Source organism: Camelina sativa, chromosome 11, assembly GCF_000633955.1.
Source record: "Camelina sativa cultivar DH55 chromosome 11, Cs, whole genome shotgun sequence".
Taxonomy (NCBI): domain Eukaryota; kingdom Viridiplantae; phylum Streptophyta; class Magnoliopsida; order Brassicales; family Brassicaceae; genus Camelina; species Camelina sativa.
This window is the reverse complement of record NC_025695.1, coordinates 36,109,304-36,132,506: the sequence shown is the minus strand read 5'-3', so window position 1 is coordinate 36,132,506 and position 23,203 is coordinate 36,109,304. Positions and strand designations below refer to the sequence as shown.

At 39.4% G+C, this 23,203-nt stretch overlaps 3 protein-coding genes across 3 annotated transcripts; 2 read left to right on the top strand and 1 right to left on the bottom strand.

Moving 5' to 3' along the window:
* Positions 988-2,604, top strand: LOC104725259 (peroxidase 64). Its single transcript, XM_010443888.2, has 4 exons — positions 988-1,294; positions 1,397-1,585; positions 1,691-1,853; positions 2,093-2,604. Exons 1-4 carry the CDS (start codon positions 1,091-1,093, stop codon positions 2,488-2,490), a joined length of 954 nt encoding a protein of 317 aa, XP_010442190.1. The 5' UTR covers positions 988-1,090; the 3' UTR covers positions 2,491-2,604.
* On the bottom strand, positions 2,779-4,702 carry LOC104725258 (SKP1-like protein 1B). The gene is made up of 2 exons (XM_010443887.2): positions 4,288-4,702; positions 2,779-3,128 (listed from the first exon to the last, which is right to left on the bottom strand). Exons 1-2 carry the CDS (start codon positions 4,624-4,626, stop codon positions 2,955-2,957), a joined length of 513 nt encoding a protein of 170 aa, XP_010442189.1. The 5' UTR covers positions 4,627-4,702; the 3' UTR covers positions 2,779-2,954.
* LOC104728666 lies at positions 6,558-8,765 on the top strand. Its single transcript, XM_019232041.1, has 5 exons — positions 6,558-6,839; positions 6,903-7,796; positions 7,860-7,930; positions 8,021-8,348; positions 8,424-8,765. The coding sequence occupies exons 1-5, from the start codon at positions 6,558-6,560 to the stop codon at positions 8,763-8,765; spliced, it is 1,917 nt and encodes a 638-aa protein (XP_019087586.1).

The following is a 23,203-nucleotide window of genomic DNA, read 5'->3' as shown; positions in this document are numbered from 1 at the left end:
AAAAAAAAAAAAAAAAAAAAAAAAAAAAAAAAAAAAAAAAAAAAAAAAAAAAAAAAAAAAAAAAAAAAAAAAAAAAAAAAAAAAACGTACGAGAAGAAGAAGAAGAAGAAAGAGGCATCCAGTCATCCACAAAACATTTGCATTTGTGGACAACAAAGTCCATGAGATACCGTTTGAGACACCGTGGCTTCTGCTTTTCTTCAATCAAAATAACCAATCATGTGTTTTTTGTTTCTTTGATTCGACAGTATTTGGTAGGTTATTTTTATATTATTAAAAACATACTTATTAGTTGTTTGAATATGTTTAAAGGCAGACTTGTTGTTTAGAGTTGTAATATCAAATGTCAAAATCCATAAACTTTAGATTCGTTAATCTTCACGTTGACAGAAAAATCTCAAGTCCCACACATTTATTAAAGAAAAAAACATACTTATTAGTAGTTTGAATATGTTTAAAAGCAAACTTGGTTGTTTAGAGTTGTAATGTCAAATGTCCGAATCCATCGACTTTTACAAAAATTCGTTAATTTTTCACGTAGACAAAATATCTCACGTACCACACCACACATAAATTATTGCTCTAGTCAAGTTATTTTATATGTTTTGGACTGTCATTTTCTGGAATCTAAATTATCAATTGCTTCAACTCTACTCCACTGCAACCAAATCGTGTCTACTTGGTTGTTTAGAGCTTTCAATATTAAATGGCAAATCTGGTTAAAAAATTCGTTAATATATATCTACTTACCCAATAACTCTCTCGTACCACACATGTTATTTGTTGTATTGAACCTTTTTTCCTTTGTTTTGTTGTGTCCTTTTCAGGAATCTTAATTATTAAATCTTAGAATCAACTCCACCACAACCAAAACGAGTCTTGTCTCCATGACCTAATTTGCTTAACAACCTTATCATCTCACTAACAACTCCATCTGCCAAAAATTTAAATTCCTTTAACTATGCCTATAAAATGTTCTCCATATATCATCACATAAGCCACCACCAACATATTCTTTAATACATTTGTCAAGAAAGATTTTGATAAATTTGTTTTTGAAGTAATTAAAAATTTCGAAAAGAATTCAGAAATGAATGCACATTTCCTCAATCTCCTTCTCATGGTCGTCTTAGTGGTTTCTTTAGACGTCCAAGCACTCAGTCCTCACTACTACGACCATTCATGTCCACAAGCTGACCACATTGTCACCAATGCAGTCAAGAAAGCCATGTCAAACGACAAAACAGTTCCTGCTGCGCTCTTGAGGATGCATTTCCACGACTGCTTCGTCAGGGTACTAACTACTTACACACCACATATTCTTGTTATCTTTCAATATTATATGTGTTTTATTTTCTAAATAACGTTGTTGGTGAATGTTTTTTTGTCATTAAAGGGATGTGATGGGTCAGTTCTATTAGACTCCAAGGGAAAGAACAAAGCAGAGAAAGATGGACCTCCTAACATATCACTCCATGCGTTTTATGTGATTGACAATGCAAAGAAGGCATTAGAAGAGCAATGTCCCGGTATCGTCTCTTGTGCCGACATTCTTTCACTCGCTGCAAGAGACGCTGTCGCTCTCGTAAGTCTCCCTCCATCTCATCATATTCCAGATATATTACTATCTTTTTATGATGATTATAGTGATCCACTTAATTAAAATATTCATTGTGGATGTTGTTAAAAGTCAGGAGGGCCTACATGGGAAGTGCCGAAAGGGAGAAAAGATGGAAGAATATCAAAGGCAATAGAAACAAGACAACTACCAGCTCCTACTTTCAACATCTCTCAACTACGTCAAAATTTTGGCCAAAGAGGCCTCTCTATGCATGACCTTGTTGTTCTCTCTGGTATTCTACATTCTCTCCTTCACCTGAAATATATTTGCGTAAGATATCTTATAAACTTGTTAGGTGGTATAAAGGTATCCATAAAGATGTAACATAAACTATATGAAACAAAGAATAGTTTAATTCCTTAAAATAAGTGAATGGGATACTGATTTCTAACTAAAGTCCAAATATAGTTTAGATGCTCTTAATTATTTATGTAAAGTGGTATAAATTGGGAATGTTGAATGAAATTCCAGGGGGACATACGCTAGGATTCGCCCACTGCTCATCATTTCAGAATAGGCTCCACAACTTCAACACACAAAAGGAGGTTGATCCAACACTAAACCCATCGTTCGCATCAAGGTTGGAGGGAGTATGCCCAGCGCACAACACGGTGAAGAATGCTGGAGCGACCATGGATGCAACCGTGTCGTCATTCGACAATATCTACTACAAGATGCTTATGCAAGGCAAGTCACTATTCTCATCCGACGAAGCACTTCTCGCAGTGCCCTCTACTAAGAAACTAGTGGCAAAGTACGCGAGTTCCAACGAAGAGTTCGAGAGGGCTTTTGTGAAATCCATGATCAAGATGAGTAGTATCAGTGGGAATGGTAATGAGGTCAGACTTAACTGCAGAAGGGTTCGCTAGAATCTCAATCTACGCCTCCAACAGCAAGTTATTACATTTTATGTTTCTCTTTCTCTCGTCACCTTGATTACTTATGAATGGGCCTTTCTAAAGATTAAGGCAGAGGTTCTTGTATCGCAATTATCTATCATTTTCTTGTGTGTGCTTGTATAGGCATTTATTTACAATAATCTTATCACTTATGTTTGTTTTCCAAATTGGTTCTTATTACTAGCACGTCGCTCCCAATCTAAAATGATTAAAAATTTAACAGAAGATAATATTCTCCTTTGGGCAACAACTTCCATATGTTTGGCAGTTAAGTACTGAATTGAATTTAACATGCATAGCATAATATCCGACCCAATGTCATAGCTGGACCAACACAGAGAAGAGAATGGATATATATATAGTCAAAGTCATAAGATAAGACAGGGAGACACAATGGGTCGAGGACGAGACAGCAACCAGGTCTTCATCTGTATTCATTCAAACGCCCACTGATTCTCACGACGAACCTCTTCTTCTTCCTCTGGCGTGAAGTCGTTCTTAATGTTGAACGTCTTGCGGATTTCATCTGGGGTTTTCCCTTTAATCATATCAGCTACTGTCTGGCAGGTCAAGTCCAACAACCCCTTGATATTCAGGTAGTTAGCAGCCTGAAATGAGTCAGAAAGAAACCAAATTAAGATGTTTCCAGCGTTCAGAATAAAATTGGAAGTTCTTTCATGGTTTAAGTAAATCAAACATATTGGGTCCACACAAAGAGAGTAATGAAAACGAGTCCTATGAAAACAGAACACAACATGTCATGTTAGCAGCCTACAAGGTGTTACAAAAAAAAAAAAAAAATTTAGATTCATGTTTTCTCATCAGCTGCTTGAAATTTTCAGAACAACGATGGAATTCAAGCAAATCCCAAAACAAATCAATATTATCCAATGTTTAAGACAGAACAAGGAACATGAGCTTGAATGAAAGAATATATGCCATTGTTGGACACTATGCTTCAATGCTAATTTGATAAGATATGTAAAGCTTTATGGTTCAAGCAAATTAGATATACTGAACTGTGTGCACACATAGATTGCCATGTTTGACTTAATTTGATCAGATATGCAAAGAACTCATAAGTGGTCTTCAACAAAACTCTTGAAATTTTCTCTATCAGACAACAATAGGGTTAACCAGATAAGATACTGAAAACAGTATTCTACTCAAACTGAAATTGGTAAAGTAATCTACATAAAACCTAAAAGTTCTGAACCCCCAAGAACCCTGAAATTACACCTCAAAACCGTTACAGATATGAAATTTGGAAAAAATATCTAACAAAACCTGGAGTTGCGTCTCCTATGAACCAAACTAAACTTCAAATCTGAAAATTGGGATTTCAAAACCCTAATAAGAAAACCAGAAATTAGAAATCGATCTTAACAAAACCTAAAAAATTAGTTGTCTTTGAAACTTTCTTAACCAGACAAAAGAGTTAACCAGATATGATACTGGAAAGAATTGGTAATTAATTTGTAGCTCAAGATAATTAAGATCTCAAAAACCGTTTCAGATCTGAAATTTGGAAAATATCTAACAACATCAAGACTGGAGTCTCCTACAAACCAATTTAGTTTCCCTCAAAACCCTAAAATTACACCTCAAATCAGAAATGGAAATTTCAAAACCTAAGCAAATTAAGTTATCTCTCCCACGAACACTATACATTATATCTCAATTAGAAACCCCAGATCTTGAAACCCTAGAAATGAAAAAAAAAATCAACCACCACCGAGTAAAAAAACAAATAAATCGAAGGCAAACCAGGATGAGATCGAAGAGAGTGCCCTGGTCAACTTTGATAAACTCAGAATCCCAAGTCTTAAGATCCTCATCACTAGAACCAGACGCGACGGTAGTAGTAGTCGCAGCAGTAGCAACGGCGGTTTCGGATTTGGCAGCAGCAGCTTCGACATGCTTTTTGCAGTACTCAATCACCTTCGAAAGGATCTTGCTGGTGACATTTGGGAGAGGGATACCGTTATCAGCGCAGTCATCTTCAATCATATGTTTGATGGTTTGTGACTCTAGCGCCACCGCTTCCTCAATTTCGAAGTTTTCGCCATCGGAGCTCTTTAGAGTGATTTTTCTCACCGTCGACATTGGTTTCGGATTTTTAGAGACGACACGGAGTTTGACGAGGAGGAGATTTGTGGAGACGAGGAGATTGATGAGAAAAAATATTGAGGAGATTGATTTTTATATATATATATATATAAAGCCGGTTCACACATTTAATCGGTTATTAGATTGGTAACTCAATGAATTGAACTAAACCGTAATCGACTGGGTAAGAACTCAGAAGTATCTAGAAATAGCAGATTTTTTATATTTTTTTACGGGAAAAAAACCCGAAAAATACGCCATCTATTTTTTTTGAAGTTTAATACCTGTAATTATTAAATTGGAAAAATAATACTTGGTTTAATTTTCATTGTCTAAAAAAACTATCGTTTAAATTAAATTGGAAGATATGTTCGACTTAACGCCTGTTAAATCTAATGACGGAAGGGTTAACCATAGTTAGGATATTAACCCACGTGATTAATTGGAGGTTAATTAGTACTTTTTTGCCCTTTTAGTTTACCCCCAAATCAATTTTGTTTCTAAGAACCCTAAAGGCGATTTCTTCTTCTCAACGAGCAAACCCCTAAATCCGTTTATTGCGATGAATCTTAGCGTCTGATTAGTTGCGATTTTCGTTGAATTTGTGATGTCTTCGATGCGTTAACGACAGAGAGATAGGTATGTGATTTGCGTTTTAACTTCAATGTTTAGGGTTCTAGTGAGTCGCGATTGATAGTTTGTGTGGGTCGCGATTGATAGTTTGTGTGGGTCGCGATTGATAGTTCGAGTTCGATTGGGGTTATAATCGATTGGGTCTTGATTTAAGGTTGAATTTGTCTTATAATCGATTTGGGTGTTGAATTAGGGTTTGAGTGGGTCACGATTTAGGGTTCGAGTTCAATTGGGGATAGGGATATTTTCGATTGGGTGTTGAATTAGGGTTCAATTGGGTGTTGAATTAGGGTTCAATTGGGTTTTTAATTAGGGTTTAATTGGGTGTTAGAATTAGGGTTCAATTGGGTTTTTAATTAGGGTTCAATTGGATGTTAAAATTAGGGTTCAATTAGGGTTCAATTGGTTTAGGAATTAGGGTTCAATGGCTAATCTGAACATTTTTCTTTTCTTTTTGCAGTGGGTTCGATCAAATTAAACTAAATATTCACTTCAGAGGAGATGTCACACATAAGGATGGGTCTTTTATGTACGTTGGAGGAGAAGAGATTAAAGCCATGTTGATTGATCCAGACTTGATGACTTGGTCAATCTTCGATGAGTTCTGCGCAGAGAATGGAGTATCGAGGGCAGTGGAACAAGTATGGTACAAGCTACCAAATGAGGACATATCTTCATCAAGAGTTATCGAAACAGACAGAGATAGTGGTATTAGAATGTTGTGTGCTGAAGCTGAGAGTGGTGGCGAAGTCGACATATTCATCCAACAAGCTGTGTCTCAACCCTCTCCATTTCCTCTGTCTCAGCCTGGTGAGCAGTGTGATGTTGAAGTGCCTGAGATGTGTGATGAAGAACATGATGGAGATAAAACCGCTGATGTTGATGAGGAGCAAGGACATGAGCAAGGACAGGATCAAGGAGATGATCCACTAGAAGAAGTTTTTGGGGGTGAGCATGATCCTCTGTTTAGGGCTTTTTACGAAAAGATTAATAGACAATCTGATGATGTGGATCAGGGAGAGGCTGCTGTAGAAGCTGAGGAAGAAGCTGCTCGTCAGGCTGTAGAAGATGCAGTGCGTGAAGAGGAGGAGGAAGAATTTGAGAGACAATGCATGGATGTTGAGCGTCTGGAGCCTACTATGGACACAAATGAAGAGTGGGATGCTTTTGACCGCTATGAAAGAGAAGTATCAAGAGCTAGTTACTCAAAGGATAAGCCATCGTACTTGTGGATAAAGTAGATGTTTCGTAATGGAGAGGAATTCAAGGATCAACTTTTAAGGTATATATTGAAGATGAATTATGATGTGAAGCTTTGTAAATGGGGTCAGACACAGTTGGCGGCAATATGCAGACATGGGACATGTCCTTGGAAGATCTATTGTTCTGTGGATAAGCGTGTAGGGAGATGGTCAGTGAAGACATATGTTGATATCCATAACCATGCTGTGAGTGGAAAAGCAAGGATGTTGAAACTGGGTGTAATTGGTAGGTTATTCAGAGAAGAAGCAAGAAGAAGACCGTCTTTGAGTTGGACCGACATCAAGGATGAGATAATGATGAGGTACACGATATCAGTCTCTAAGTGGATTTGCCAAAAAGCAAGGAGGATAGCGTTTGATTTGGTGATACAAACATAGAAACAACAGTTTGCAAAGTTGTGGGACTACGAGAGAGAGCTGAAGCTGTCTAACGAGGGTACTCACACAGAGATTGTAACCATTCCGCAGGTGAGTGGTAAGCAACAATTTGACAAGTTCTATGTCTGTTTTGCGGCGCTTAGAAGAACATGGAAGAATTGCTGTCGTCCTATTATCGGAATTGATGGAGCATTTCTGAAATGGGAATTGAAAGGTGAGATTCTAGCAGCTGTTGGAAGGGATGCAGACAATAGGATTTATCCTATTGCTTGGGCAATAGTCAGAGTTGAGGACAATGAGTCATGGTCTTGGTTTGTTGATAAGCTAAAGACAGATTTGGATTTGGGAGTTGGCGATGGATTGACTGTTATGTCAGACAAGAGAAATGGGTTAATCAATGCAATATCTGATTTGCTTCCAAATGCAGAGGATAAGCATTATGCTCGACACATATATGCCAATTGGAAGAAGGTTTATGGTGACTACACACATGAGAGTTTTTTCTGGGCCATCGTATACAGTGCAACAGTTGGGGATTTCTCTTATAATATGGAAGCTTTGAAAGTATATGATCCACCTACTGCTGAGGATTTGATGAAAATAGAACCGAGTACATGGTGTAGGGCGTTTTTCAGCTACCATTCAAGCTGTGAGGATGTGTGCAACAATCTCTCTGAGAGTTTCAACCGAACAATCAAAGACGCCAGGAAGTTACCGGTTATTAATATGCTTGAGGAAGTGAGGAGAATCTCCATGAAGTGCATTGCTAAACTGTCTGGTATGACAAACAAATGTAATACCCGGTTTCCTCATAAAATTATGGAGATACTTGAAGCCAACCGAAAATCAGCGAAGTTTTGCTCAGTCCTCAAAAGTGGTGAGACCAAATATGAGGTATTAGAGGATTCTGGTAGCTTCTGTGTCAACCTCCTTCAGAGATAATGTGCTTGCAACCAGTGGAAGCTCACATGCATACCTTGTCCACATGCCATATATGTCATCACAGAACACAATCGTGATCCAGAAGAGTAAGTAACTTCGAACTTCTTTTTCATGCTTAACGAAACCTTTTTTTCTTTTTCATGTGATTGTCGACTAACGTTATGTTTTATGTGTAGCTATGTTGATGGACATTTACAAACAAATGTCTGGAAAGATACATATAAGGAGAACATAGAACCTGTAAATGGTGAAAGGTTGTGGGAGAAAACAGGCAAAGGACCAATTGAAGTACCTGATAAGAGGAAAAAACGAGGACGCCCAAAAAATTTTAATAGGATAAAGGAGCCAGGTGAATCATCAACTAATCCAACAAAGCTTGCAAGAGAAGGTAAAACTGTTACGTGTAGCAACTGTAAGCAAATTGGTCACAATAAGGGAACCTGCAAGCAACAAACAGTCCAATTACCTCCTCCACGCAAAAGGGGCAGACCACGAAAAAGTCTGGTAAGTAATCTGAATTAGATGTGTGTGTATGATGATAGTTTGAATTGTAACAATGTGATATCATGATTGTTATAGGATAATGATGACCCTTGGAGCATCCACGATGACCCTTGGAGCATCCACAATGCACCAAAGAGGTGGAAGGCTGCTCAAAGACAATCGACACCACCTGTTGCACAAAGTCAATCTGCACAAAACCAAGAAGTACCGCATCATTCAAGTGCTCCACCAACAACTAAAAAAAGTGGTACAGGACGTGCACGAGGTTGTCCTCCAGGACGTGGAAATGGTTGTGGTAATTCACAAGTCAAAGGTCGTGGCAAGTACTACGATGTTCCAAAACCGCCGGTCTTTTTTATGTCTCTTTGGTCTGATAAGGTGTTTGATGTTTGGCGACCTGAGAAGAAGTCAGATTAAATTCACTTGTAGGATGATTCAAATTCATTTGTAGGATGATCTATCTATGTTTTAAACTCACTGGTAGGATGATTTATGGTTGGATGTTGTAGGATCCTGTTTTTTTTTTTGGTGGTAGGATCCTACTATTTTCAAACTAACGGCTACGGATGAATGACATTACAAGTTTTTTGGAATTATTTTTTTTTCCGGATTTCATTGATATACATAGTTAACAACTGAAAACAACAACAATGAAACCTCCCCAACATAACCTACTTCCTCATTGCAAGAATCATCCCAATTACAACAATGAAACCAACCCAAGACAGAAAGATGAACTGTCGAAGCATGTTTTCCCTCTCAATAGCTGTCATTACTGAATTTTCGAGATTCTTCTTCTCTTCATCCTCTGTAACGTTGGTGTTGGAACCACTCACCTTTTGTTCATTCAATGCCCTAAGAGATTCTTCAGCTGCTTGATCTCTTCTCTCGCCTCTAGTAAGCTCACCTTCTGCCACCCATATGGTGAGTGTTCATCTGCCCACCTAAAGAATCCATGAACAACACATTTATAGAATCTTCTACCTGGATTGTCATTGGTCCATGATTTCGCAACAGTCGTAACTCTACCACACGTGCTGCAAAGAGGACCCCAGCTTTGGCTCGAATTCACATCAGACCCTGAACCTTGGCTCACCATTCTCTCAAACCAAATTTGACAATCGAATTTTTTAGCTTCTAGGGTTCTTAAACTTTAAATAGATTTGGGGAAGAAGAAGGAGGGCAACAATGTCTTTTATTTACCTCCAATTAATCACGTGGGTTAATATCCTAACCATGGTTAACCCTTATGTCATTAGATTTAACAGGCATTAAGTCAAACGTATGGATCTTCCAATTTAAATTAAACGATGGTTTTTTTAGACAATAAAAATTAAACCAAGTATTATTTTTCAAATTTAATAATTACAAGTATTAAACTTCCAAAAAAAAAAAATAGATAGCATATTTTCGAGTTTTTTAGACAACAACTTTTCAATCTTCCAAGGAAAATTTTGCACTTCACCGGAAGCTTGCTTGAAACCATCGATGCTGGAAGAGAAGCCAGCCACCCTTGATAAGGTATTCAATGGTGCTGGTCAAAAGCCAGCTAACGCCACCGAGGAAGTTGGCCGTCGCCGGAGAGGAAAAACACAATAAAAACCTTTATCTCTTTGAATGATCTAGAGAGAGAAGAGAGATAAAGGTTTTCATCGATCAAAACAAACCCAGCCAACGACGCTATGGAAGTCACCGATGCCGGAAACAAAGCCGACCACCGACGCTAAGGAAGCCGCCGATGTCGGAGCCAAAGCTGGCCAACGACGTTGTAGAAGCCGCCGATGCCAGAAAAAGAGCCGGCCAACACTGCTATGAAAGCCAGTCGATGCCGGAAGCCACCGTCGAAATCAGTGAAGCTTTCTCTCTCTTTGAAAGATTTTAGGGAGAGTCTTCTTATCTGCTCTATTTTCCATTCATCCAATTAATTTATTTTATCAGTTAAACAAACTTAGGGGGAGGTATTGGTTTAGGATTTAGAAAGAATTTTAATGACTTTAAAAGTTAGGTAAAATATGTTGTTATTCAATCAAGACTTTTAAAAACTCTTTAAAAATTTGGTGTTATTGGTTGTGGATTTGTAAAAAGTTATCTAAAATCTTGATAAATCTAGTGTTATTGGATTAAGAGTTTTATAGAGCCATTAAAAGTTTTATGTTATTCAAGTAAAACAAAAGAATCTTGGATTGTTAATGAATTCAAATTTTATGTTATTGGTTTAGGATTTTATATCATTTCCTTCATAACAAAAGTCATGAAAACTCTTTCATCAAATAGAAAGATTTTACAAGATTAGAAAAAACAAATCATCAAGATTTTAAAAAACTTCCTAAACAATTTCTTAGAATCCTTCATTTTTAACTTTCAATTTTCTATGATTCTAACAATCAGCAAGAACATAAAGTCATTAAAATTCTTTCTAAATCCTAAACCAATACCTCCCCCTTAATTATTCCTGTCAATCACGCAATTTATGTTTTATTTCTTATGCATTAATTAATTTTAGTTGATTAACCAAAATTTTCACCGCATTTTCAAACCTTTTTATAAAAGAGATTTTTTTTATTATTTTTAGAAAAATCGATTTGGAAAAAAATTAGAATTAGGGGGAGGTATTGGTTTAGGATTTAGAAAGAATTTTAATGACTTTATGTTCTTGCTGATTGTTAGAATCATAGAAAATTGAAAATTAAAAACCATCCCAAGTGTAGACCTCCAAGCCCAATTATGATTGACACCACATGTAATGGAAATGAGAATACTTATGATTGTGAACAGCACCAAAATCGGAGATCTGATGACGGAACATATGGTTACTGATCGGCGGCGGAGAGACAAAGGAGGACAAAATAGAGAGATGAATAACTTAGAACAGATCTGAGATTTCAAATAGGAGAGCATCGTTGAGTGGTTGTATCTACGCAAGCTGGTGGAGAAGACGGTGACAGAGAGAGCAATGCATAACAACGTCGGAAACTGAAAATCCGGCGAGAAAATTGAAATATACAACGACGCTAAGCTTGTGGAGAACTTTACTTGCCGTTTGTTGTTGAGGCTTTTCCGAGAGATTGGTGATAACGGAGGAGGCAACAAAGTTCAGCGCCGCTAAATCTTAATTTACCCCATTACTTTTGTTTTTAATCTGAATTATTATTATTTTACGTTTAATTTGTTTTATTTTGGTTTGTTTTTAAAAATAGATGGTTTGACCTAGGTTTGACCTTGGTTTAGAGCTTAAACCAATGTAATCGATATACATAGAGATTTAGGTTTCAAACTTTTGATTCAGGGAGACACAAGTTTTAAACTTTTTTTTCGGGGATATATAGATCATGGTCAAAGTTCGGGCTCTATCTAAAACGATATGATAGTTCTTCGGGGGAAATAGCTCGTTTTCCTTGTTTGGGTCATTGGTATCAGAGCATTTGAGCTCTTCGGACCAAAATCTTCCTCACACAAACATGATTCCCCTAAAGTATTCATGTGAGGAGGTGTATGAAAGAATGGAAAAAGGTTTATGCATCTTTTATGAAGAACAAGACACTCATGGTCATCAACAGTTAAATCACAAGAAATTTCGGATCGTCATGATAGAACGTGACGATGATCCAGCTTCTGATGATATAGAAGAAGTTCATCAAATCCAGAAAGTTGTGAAGAATCCTGACACGTTCGTGGAAACGGTGAAGAATTCAGATCCCTTAATCGAACCGTTGGAGAGTGCCTCAGTTTTACAGGTTCTACGTTCCGTTTCTGATGTGTTGATGGTGCATAAAGTGGGTTCAAATGTCAAGGAAGTGGAAGAATCGCCTCAGCAATCAACAAATGGTAATGTAAAAAATGTTGCATATCAAGTGTTCGATCAAATTCCTCTTAGAGTAACAAGTAAAGAAAAACAGAGGAAGTATCTCAAGGGCTGGAAGTTCAAGTTCAAAACCACTTGAAAGAGAAGCAAATTGATGGATGATAAGTTCTCTTAGGAGGAGGAAACTGCTTTGCTTAATAAAGATCCTTAAGAGAAAAATTGGGACCATGTCAACAAAGAGTTCAAAGTAACAGTTGATGCTTGTCGGAGGAGAACAATTAATCGATTTGAGCTAGTTGATGAGAGTTCAAAGTCAGCAGTTTATGATGGACTAGTTCAGATCCGTGTATGGGAGCCTGGTGGTTTACCATCTAAAATGGATCTTTGGGATTGGCTTGAGAAAGAATTGAAGTCATACAGTGAATCACATCAGGTTGCAGCGTTTTTGTTCTCTCGGATGCAAGTGGTGAAAAGTAATTCAGTAGAGTTCAAGACCTTTGGCAGGAAGAGAAGTAACAAGACTCTTTCTCTTAAAGACGAACAAGATGATGAACATGAGCTAAAACAGGTAACAAAATTCATTTCATCTTCGAATAATCGGCTTTGGGAACCTGGTGGAGCATGGAATGAGTATGATAAGTGGAAAGGGATAGAGAAATGTTACACTCATGGTAGGCTGATAAAGTTAATGCAATGTTTGTCCGACATATGGAGGAAAGAAATGAAGTCCAAAGAGTTTGATAGGTTATCAACATGTTCTTGTGTTGATATAAAAACGTGGCTAGAATTATGCTCCTATGAGCAAAATATTCACATGTTGCTGCTTGATTATTATGGTTTAGAAGTACAAGTATTATCATGCTTCAAGGAAGAGTGTGTTATAGCAAAGATGGATAGACGCATATTGTTATGTTGGAAACAAATGGAATCAGTTTTGTGGTTCACATATGGTAAAAGGCTGCTAGTAGCAGGCTATAAGAAGCAGCTTAAGTCAGAGAAGAGCCCATTTCAACGTACTTATGCAGCTCTAATCAAAAGATATGGAGAGACGTCGCGGCAAATATTTTTATTCAAGGATCAAATCTTAAATGTAGAATTTTTAGCCAGGCAGATGCTAGAGAGAGATAATGACATTGACTTGGATAATGTAGAGGCTGGTGAGTTCTTTTCTTCTGCTCATGGATGTGTCACAGCTCCACACAGAGAGATAAAATCACAACAAGCATCTGAAGATCTACTAGAGTCTCCTTTGTGGCAGGAGGAAAAGTCCCTTGATTCAACAAAGCAAATATTTATATGGGCTATTTTCAAAGAACTACGTCCAGCTGAGTTTGAAAGGGAGAATGAGACCATAAAGAAGAGTTTTAAAGGTGTGAGTAAGGCTGAGAAAGACCACAAGATTGAGGCAACATTTCTTATGTTATTGGGGCTTACTTTTGGTATTGAACAGAAGATTACAAATGGTTTGATTAAAGATCAAGGATGGGAAGCTATCTATGAGTGGTCTCTGTATCTGCGAGTGTTAAGAGGTGTCAAGGATGGTAAGAATGCTAACTATGTCACTAATTCTGCTATTTTAGGAGTAATAGGAGAATATGATCTCCATGGAAGATTCATGATATGTATATATTTTACACTCTTTCATCATGCATTTGTTATTCATTTTGTTCTTTTAACTCATTGTTTTGCATTGTTTTTAGTCTCTTTTGCATAATATGCATATCTAGGTAGTCTTTGCATTGGTCTTGCATACATCTTACATATTGGACTTATTTCAGGTGTTTAGGAGATGTCTAGACTGTTGGAACTGAATGGAGGTTGAGACATGGGGCTCGACCAAGCATGCTCAGAATGGACGTCATGTGACTCGACCGACATCCAACTTGGACGCGCTCCCAGGAAGAAGCACCAGCATCCCACTCGATCCATTATGCCTGCAATGGATGTCATCAACGCTCGAACCACGCTCCAACATCCACGCTCGAGCCACCACTCGAGCCACAACTCGAGCCATCACTTGAGCCACTAGTCGAGGAATTCAGCTTTTGACGTCTTCATAAAGGTTCTATAGAATTGAGTCATCTTTCCAATGCCATTTATTTCAAGCCAATCGGAGGTGTGGTTCAAAAGTTATCATCGTTTTAGTGGATGCGTATACACACAGCTCGAGCCAACCTCCCCGCACCTTCTTCTTGCGGACCACGCTCGAGCCACTTTCACTCACACCGCTCGAGATACTCCTACTCACACCGTTCGAGCCACTTTCATATACTAATCGAGCCACTAGACGCACACCAACTCAATCACACATGTCAGGAAGACACTCCGTCTCACACGCTTCTGGAGATTCCCAAACCGACTCTTTACCTTGTTGTTTTATGTTTAGGGCTTTCCATGTTGGACTATATATACATTTTTTTAAGTCTTTGCCGAAGATATCTTTTATCTCGTTTTTTTCTTTTCCTTACGGTTTTATCTAGCCACCTAAAAACGTTCTCAGACTTTGTAATCCGACATCTTTGAGTTTATTGAGTTTTTGCATTTGATTTCTTCTGCAAAGTTGTTCATCTCATTTTTATCTATCTTACTATGCTTGATTCGATTTTTTCCGAATTCGTATCTTTGATGATGATTTCTGGATCTGAGTAGTGTGACTGTTTTTGAGGATGGGATAGATTAGGTGGAGGATCTTAGTATGTAGGGTGTTTAAGGTTGGATTCGTATGATTCCCTTCTAGACTAGAGTTAAAAATACTAGTTTCTCTCTGATCAATTGGAACTAGGTCTTAGACATTTCCACACCCAAAAGGTGTTTGATGAAATGTCTGACCAACTTGTGCCAGAGACTTACAGTCCTAGCCTAAGAGATTAGTTGTCTAAGATGTTTGTTGACGTGAATGAACTTGTTTGTCATGCAATGTTTGATCATGTTTCTCTAGCGAGAGCTAGGTTTCGAAGTGGTTGAGTCTGAGTAACTTATGTCAAGAGATTGGATTAGCTAAGTCGTGATGTTCATTGTTTAGGGATAGTTTGCTTGAGGCATGTTAAACACTTTGTACACTAGGATACTTCATCGACATCAATTACTCCCATCCTTAGGGCTTCTATCTTTCTGATTTTTATTACATCCTGAAACCATTTCTGATCTTGCTATCTAATTCTTGCTTAGACTCGTTTTCTATTTTCATTCATTTTTGCTTCTTGTCATACATTCTCGTTTCTAGTCCTGTAGCTCATTTTCGTTTTGCATTCTGATCATTTTAGGATTGTTAGATAAAAACACTCTCTTTGAATTGGCTTGACTTGTGAAATCTTGATTGCGTCTTGAGTGACTAGCATCATCCTATTTGGATTGACACCTTAAGTACTACAACACATAAGGTTAATTGAACCTGCTAGGATTGACACACAAAAATCCTAGTATAAATTTGGGGTCGTTGCCATTTGGGATTTGTTTTGCTACATTTGAGATTTCAAGTTTTGCAAGATTAAATTTTGTTACACTTATCATTCTGATTCATTACTTGTTTTGGTTGTTTGCTTGTTTGTTTTGCATCTCAGGAACCTGTTGATTGCAACCTTGCATGCACACCAGATCAATAGGAACTCAGAATCTCCTTCCTGCTATTGACAACATACATCAGTTGCAAAGACCACGACAAGCTCGTACTTTCACTGATCATCCCGCACCAGTCACTATGGAACAACCTAACAGACCCAATCCGAGACCGCGACACATTGGTGATGGAGATGCACCGAACACTCATACTCATCGTGCTGGAATCGTCCCTCCTGCTGTGCAGAACAACAATTTCGAAATCAAAAGTGGTTTGATCTCCATGATTCAAGGAAACAAGTTTCACGGGTTGCCTATGGAGGATCCACTCCACCACTTGGACGAGTTCGATCATCTGCGCAGTCTCACCAAGATCAATGGCGTGAGTGAGGATGATTACAAGCTGCGCCTTTTTCCATTCTCTCTGGGAGATAAAGCTCATCAGTGGGAGAAAAACATTCCCAAGGGAACCATCACCACTTGGGATGACTGAAAGAAAGCCTTCTTAGCCAAGTTCTTCTCTAACGCCCGAACAGCACGTCTCAGGAATGACATATCTGGTTTTACTCAGAAGAGCTCAGAATCATTCTGTGAAACCTGGGAGCGTTTCAAGGGTTACCAGAGCCAGTGTCCACACTATGGTTTCAGCAACGAGTCACTGCTGAGCACTCTATACCGTGGTGTACTTCCAAAAATCCGCATGCTGCTTGACACTGCTTCTAATGGTAACTTCCTGAACAAAGACGTTGATGAAGGATGGCAACTGGTTGAGAATCTCGCCCAGTCTGACGGTAACTACAATGAAGACTACGACCGCACGGTTAGAGGTGACGCTGTGTCTGAGGAGAAGTACAAGAGGGACCATAAGAATGTCAATGACAAGCTTGACCACCTCTTGCTAAGTCAGCAGCAGACTGTCCATTTCGTATTTGAGGATGACCCTTTTCAAGTTCAGAATGGGGAGGGTGAGCAGTCTGAAGCAATCAACTACGTCCAGAATCAAGGTGGATACAACAAGGGTTATAACCCCTACAAGACAAACCCCAATTTGTCTTACCGGAGCACCAATGTTGCAAATCCACAAGATCAGGTGTACCCTCCTCAGCAGCAACAACAAGGTCCGCAAAAACCTTTTGTTCCTTACAATCAATGATTCGTGCCTAAGCAACAGTTTCAGCAAGGTTATCACGCTCCTTCTGGACCACCACCAAGATTTTCACCTCAACAAGTTCAACCTACTCAAGCTCCAGATCAAGAAATGAAGCACATGCTACAACAACTTCTTCAAGGCCAAGCTAGTGGTTCTGTGGAAACTGCCAAGAAGCTTCCTGAACTCAGTCAGCGAATGGAGTGTTCATACAATGATCTGAATGTCAAGTTTGAAGCTCTTAACTCCAAGATAAAGTATATGGAAGGCAAGAGTGCTTCTACTTCTTCCCCAACACCTGGCCAACTACCTGGAAAAGCAGTCAAACCCCAAGGACTATGCTACTATCTATGCCATCACCACCCAAGCTGTAGATGTACGACTCACTGAGGACAATGAGTGATTAGATGTGGAGGATTTTCTTCAAGATGAAGTTCAGATAAAGGATTCCGTCGAGGTGCTCAAGGATCCAATTGAGTCAGTCAAGCAATCTGATCCTCAAGCTACTAAAGAGTCCGCTGCTCCCAAGGATAAACCTGTGAGATTCATTCCTCCACCATACAAGTCACCTCTACCATTTCCAGTGAGGTTTAAGAAGTAGCTTACTGAGAAGTATAAAGCTCTGTTCGAAAAACAAGTCAAGGAGATTGAACTTAGGATGCCTTTGCTTGATGCATTTGTACTTGCGCCTCAATATCAAAAGTTTTGAACTGATTTGGTAACAGAAAGGACCAAAGAGAAGGAGGAGATAGCTAAAGGAGCTCAAGTTAAGGCTCTAGAAGATGAGAGAGTAGTACATGTCATAGGTGGAGTTATTCATGAATGCAAGGCTGTTATTCAGAAGATGATTATCCCAAAGAATCTAGAAGACCCTGGTTCTTTCACATTGCCTTGCTCTCTAGGCCCATTGGCCTTCATAAAATGCCTATGTGACCTTGGTGTTTCTGTAAGCCTCATGCCACTCTCTGTAGCTCAGAGGGTAGGATTCAACAAATATAAGTCATGCAACCTCCGCTTAACATTGGCTGATAGGACTACTAGATTGCCTTATGGTCTACTAGAGAACCTGTCCATCAAAATTGGACAAGCTGAGATTCCTACTGACTTTGTGGTGCTGGGAATGGATGAAGAGCCTAAAGATCCACTAATCTTGAGAAGACCTTTCTTAGCTACAGCTGGAGCAGTCATTGATGTCAAGAAGGGGATGATTGATCTCAATCTGGGTAAAAACTTCAAGATGAAGTTTGATATCAAGGATTATAAGAAGAAACCAACTATTGATGGACAAACCTTCGTGATTGAAGAGAAAGATCTGAATGCTGGGTTTGACATCTTTTAGGGTGTGAACGAGGCAGAAACAGAGGTTTTGGTAACCAAAGAGAAAACTCAAAGTGTCACTCAACCATTCTCCAACTCGAGTGCAATCGTTACCCTCCCTAAGCGTCGAGACCTGCTTCGTGATCACCAACCGCAAGAGACAAGTCCTTCCACGCTTGACAATTTCTCTGAACTCCAAACAACCAAGATTCTAAGGGATACAGTGATGGAGTTAACAGCCATGTTGGAGGAGATGAGAGGGCAAATCATGCAGCTCCTGAGTAAAGTTAAAAAAATTTCTCCAAGAAAAACAAGACAGAGGTTGGGAATAATGAAGAAGAGAAGATCTTTTCTTATTGAACCTGGGTAGAATGTTAAAGAGGTTCTGGCTAGACCAAACATTCTAGAGGGGTCTCCAAAGCCCCTCTATGACCCTCCCAAAGCATAAGGAGTATGCAAAGTCAAGCTCAGAGACTTTAAACAAGCTCACTTGGGAGGAAGTCCCAAAGGTATCTTTAAACAAGCTCACATGGGAGGAAGTCCCAAATGTATCACTGTAAATATTCTTTAGGATCTTTGTGTTTTTAATTTTCGTTTTTAGTTTTCTAGTGTTCAGGAATCTGCAGAAGGGAGTATGTGCAACAGAAAAGGAAAAGTGAAAGCATCACTTATTGAATCAATCTCCCATCCCCTTCGAGCCGCGTCTACTCCACTCACCCACTCGAGCCAGTACAGGACCACTCGATCGCCGGACTCATCTCCCTCGAGTCGACTTGGTCCGACTCGACCGACGTCATAGTCTTGCAATCTCCACTCTGTCACTCGATCCGCTGAAGTTAAGTGTCGCTCGAGCCACCACCCCTCGACTCGATCCCTCTTTCCCCATTGTAACCCAAGTTACAAGTGCACCTCACTTCGCACACTCACGTCAACACGCGGAGAACAAGCAACTTGACCGGAGTGGAATCACACTATGTCACTCGATCCGCCAGGAGCTGCAACATTCAAGTCAACCTTTCTCACCTGTCCTGTTCGAGCAATACTGTCCCACTCGACCAACGTCGTGTAGCATACCTCGAGGCACCCCTGTTCGACTCGACTGGCACCAACTTCCCGACGACTCGACCCACCGACTACATCTCGCTCGAGTCACCACCTTCATCCCCGGAGAACCGACATTCTTCCTCAACAATCCGACATCAAGGTGATTCCAGAATTTTGCATCTCACTCGACTGGAACCAAGGACACTCTCGCTCGAGTAGCACCGACTCCTTCTTCTACTACTGAGGTACTCCTACCTTCCCTTTGTATATACCATTTTATTCATGCATTGTTTGTGTTGTGATTCTTAAATCCTTCTGCAAATTTTTCTTACACACGAGACTGTGTAATTTAAGTTTGAGGGAGGGTTTGAGATGATGTATCTGATATTATGTTTTGTGATTATTACTTCAAATTTTTGCATCATATCATGTTTGAGTTTGCATCTATCTATTTGGATAGAAAAAAAAACAAAAAAAAATTTGAAAAAAAAAATTTCGAAAATTTTCACAAAAATAGAGTGTTCATATAGTTTGCATTTGCATATTAGGATTGAGTCTAGTGTTATTCATATTGGGTTGTTGCACTTAGCATAGGGGTTGATGATGTTGTAACCTCGTTAGCATGTTGGATTCAATAGGATAGGATCAAGGCCCTTGTTATTAGTTCTTTGATGCTTGTTGATTGAACTTGAAATGTAAGATTGAAGCATGTTTTGAATTGACGTCATTCCCTATCTATCTGAACATAATCCTGACTTTCAATTACCTTGTTATGCATTAAAGTCGAACTCATGGATACCATATACATACTTGGATTGTCTTTCACATTTTTACCACCCTTGTCAATCCAAGTAGCTGATTCCCATCTTTGGAACAGTTCCCCGCACCCTTAACCAACCGTTCTTTCAAGCCAATTGTATTCTTTGAGTGTCAGGCCTTTTCCGAGTTGAGCTTGTTAGAAAGTGTTAAGTTCTAACCGACAAGAGTAGGATCCTGTGTAGTTCTAATTCTCGTTATCTGGACTAGTAAGACTAGGTGAGAACTCGATTTTGGGCATTAGGTATGGAAAAGTAAAGGGTAGAAAGTCTTTAGGAAGGGGATGTGTTTTCAACGTTTAAAGGATTTGGGTTGAGCAAAGTAAAAAGAGTTATTGGTTCTGGGCATAAAATTAAAAGATTAGACAAAGAAAAGAAAGTAAAAATGCTTAAGATGTCTAGAGTCCTTGGAAGAAAAGAAAAGGAACCATAGTGATAATAAAGATTTCCCAATCCGCTAGAATGATAAGAAGTGACCTCCTCCTAAGACTAAGGGCAACGAATAAGAGAATGGGTTTGAGAAGAGATATTGATGAAGGGTAGAGATAGGACCAACTCCGGGGTTAGAATGTTAGAGCTAAGTTTCCTTGGGACCTTTGGGTAGACAGGGTACTACTCTTGTATATATCAGTTGGTTTCAACCTTTAGCCTTCTCTTAAGCTCAACTCCTTTTCGTGAGAGAACCTTGTTCTGTATTGATAAAACCACTTGAGAAGGAGACCATCTTTGTCTCTGACCTTTTACCCTAGCAAAATGAGTTCAATGACATTGCTTAGCTTGATTCACGGTTCTCTGTTAATGAATGTTAAAGGGAGTGATTGATAGGATTGCATGTGTAGATTAAAGATCAGAATCGTTTCAATTAAGTTAAGAAATAAAGTTCTTTCACCATGCATCATAGAACTAAAAACAAGGACCTTGATTCCAACTATTTTATTCAACATGTTTTAGGTTCTGAGACCCCATTTTCAAACCTCTCTTCCATACTTTGTTCTTGTTATTTGTTTGAGGGCAAGGAAAGAATAAGTTTGGGGGAGTTGATATGTATATATTTTACACTCTTTCATCATGCATTTGTTATTCATTTTGTTCTCTTAACTCATTGTTTTGCATTGTTTTTAGTCTCTTTTGCATAATATGCATATCTAGGTAGTCTTTGCATTGGTCTTGCATACATCTTGCATATTGGAGTTATTTCAGGTGTTTAGGAGATGTCCAGACTGTTGGAACTGAATGCAGGTTGAGACATGCGGCTCGACCAAGCATGCCCGGAATGGACGTCATGTGACTCGACCAACATCCGACTTGGACGCACTCCCAGGAAGAAGCACCAGCATCCCACTTGATCCATCGTGCCTAGAATGGATGTCATCAACGCTCGAACCACGCTCCAACATCCATGCTCGAGCCACCACTTGAGCCACAACTCGAGCCATCACTTGAGCCACCAATCGAGGGATTCAGCTTTTGACATCTTCATCCAAGTTGTAGAAAATTGAGTCATCTTTCTAATTCCGTTTATTTCAAGCCAATCGGAGGTGTGGTTCAAGAGTTATCATCGTTTTAGTGGATGCGTATACACCCAGCTCGAGCCAACCTCCCCGCACCTCCTTCAAGCCGACCACGCTCGAGCCACTTTCACTCACACCGCTCGAGCCACTCCTACTCACACCGCTCGAGCCACTCCTACTCACACCGTTCGAGCCACTTTCATATACCAATCGAGCCACTGGACGCACACCGACTCGATCACACATGTCAGGAAGACGCTCCGTCTCACACGCTTCAGGAGATTCCCAAACCGACTCTTTACCTTGTCGTTTTTTGTTTAGGGCTTTCCATGTTGGACTATATATACATTTTGTTAAGTCTTTGCCAAAGATATCTTTTATTTCGTTTTTTTCTTTTCCTTAAGGTTTTGCCTAGCCACCTAAAAACGTTCTCAAACTTTGTAATCCGACATCTATGATTGCCAAGGTTGGTTGGAGAGTGTTGCATGATCATCATAGTTTGTGGGCACAAGTTGTTCGTCATAACTATAAGGTTGGGGATATTCATAATCACGCTTGGACGCAGGTGAAGAGTAACTGGTCCTCTACTTGGAGGAGTGTGGGTATTGGATTGCTAGAGGTGATCCATAAGGGTTAGGGTTGGGTTATTGGGGATGGGAGACATATAAGGTTTTGGACTGATATTTGGCTCTCTGATAACCGTTGGTGGAGGAGATAACGGATGTGCTACCTAATGGTTTGAAAGAAGTTACAACTAGGGAACTTTGGTGAGATGGCTTTGGCTGGGATCTCTCCCGCATCACACCGTATGTGACAGAAAATAAAAGACTGGAACTTGGCGCTATGGTGTTGGAGAGTTTCACGGGCTCCAAGGATAGATTGTCTTGGCGTGCAAATCCGGATGGTAAGTTCACGGTTCAGTCTGCATACAGAATGTTGACACAAGAGGGAGTACCCAAGCAAAATATGGGTACTTTTTAAAATTGTATTTGGAAGGTTATGGCGACGGAGAGGGTTAGGTGCTTCTTGTGGTTAGTTTCTCAGCAGGTGATCATGACAAAAGCAGAACGAAAGAGGAGGCATCTCTCAGATTCTGATGTTTTCCAGGTGTGTCGTAAAGGTGTGGAGACTATTATTCATGTGCTCTGTGATTGTCCTGCAATGTCAGGTTTATGGGCTCGGATTATACCGTTGTCAAGGAGGTAATCTTTCTTTCAGTCATCTCTGTTTAAATAGATTTACGATAATCTTACAGGTCAGGGAGGTGGAAATGATGGCGCATGGGTCACGCTGTTTGCCATGTTATTATGGTGGCAATGGAAATGGCGGTGTTGTAATGTTTTTGGTGATAATAAAACTTGCAGAGATCGTGTTCGCTTTCTAAAAGATCTGGCAGTAGAGGTTTTTTCGGCTAATGTCGGGGGGAGTTTTCAGGGATCTCAGAGTATACAAGTGGACCGAGAGATTGGATTGGTTGCTCTTGCGCCTGGTTGGTATAGAATGAACATGGATGGAGCTTCAAAAGGTCATTCAGGCCTTGCTACAGTTGGGGGGGGGTGTTGCAGGATAGCATGGGCGGTTGTTGTGGAGGCTGTAGTGAACATTGATAGGTGCTCAGCACAACTAGCGGAGCTTTAGGGTGTATATTATGGCCTATATACGGC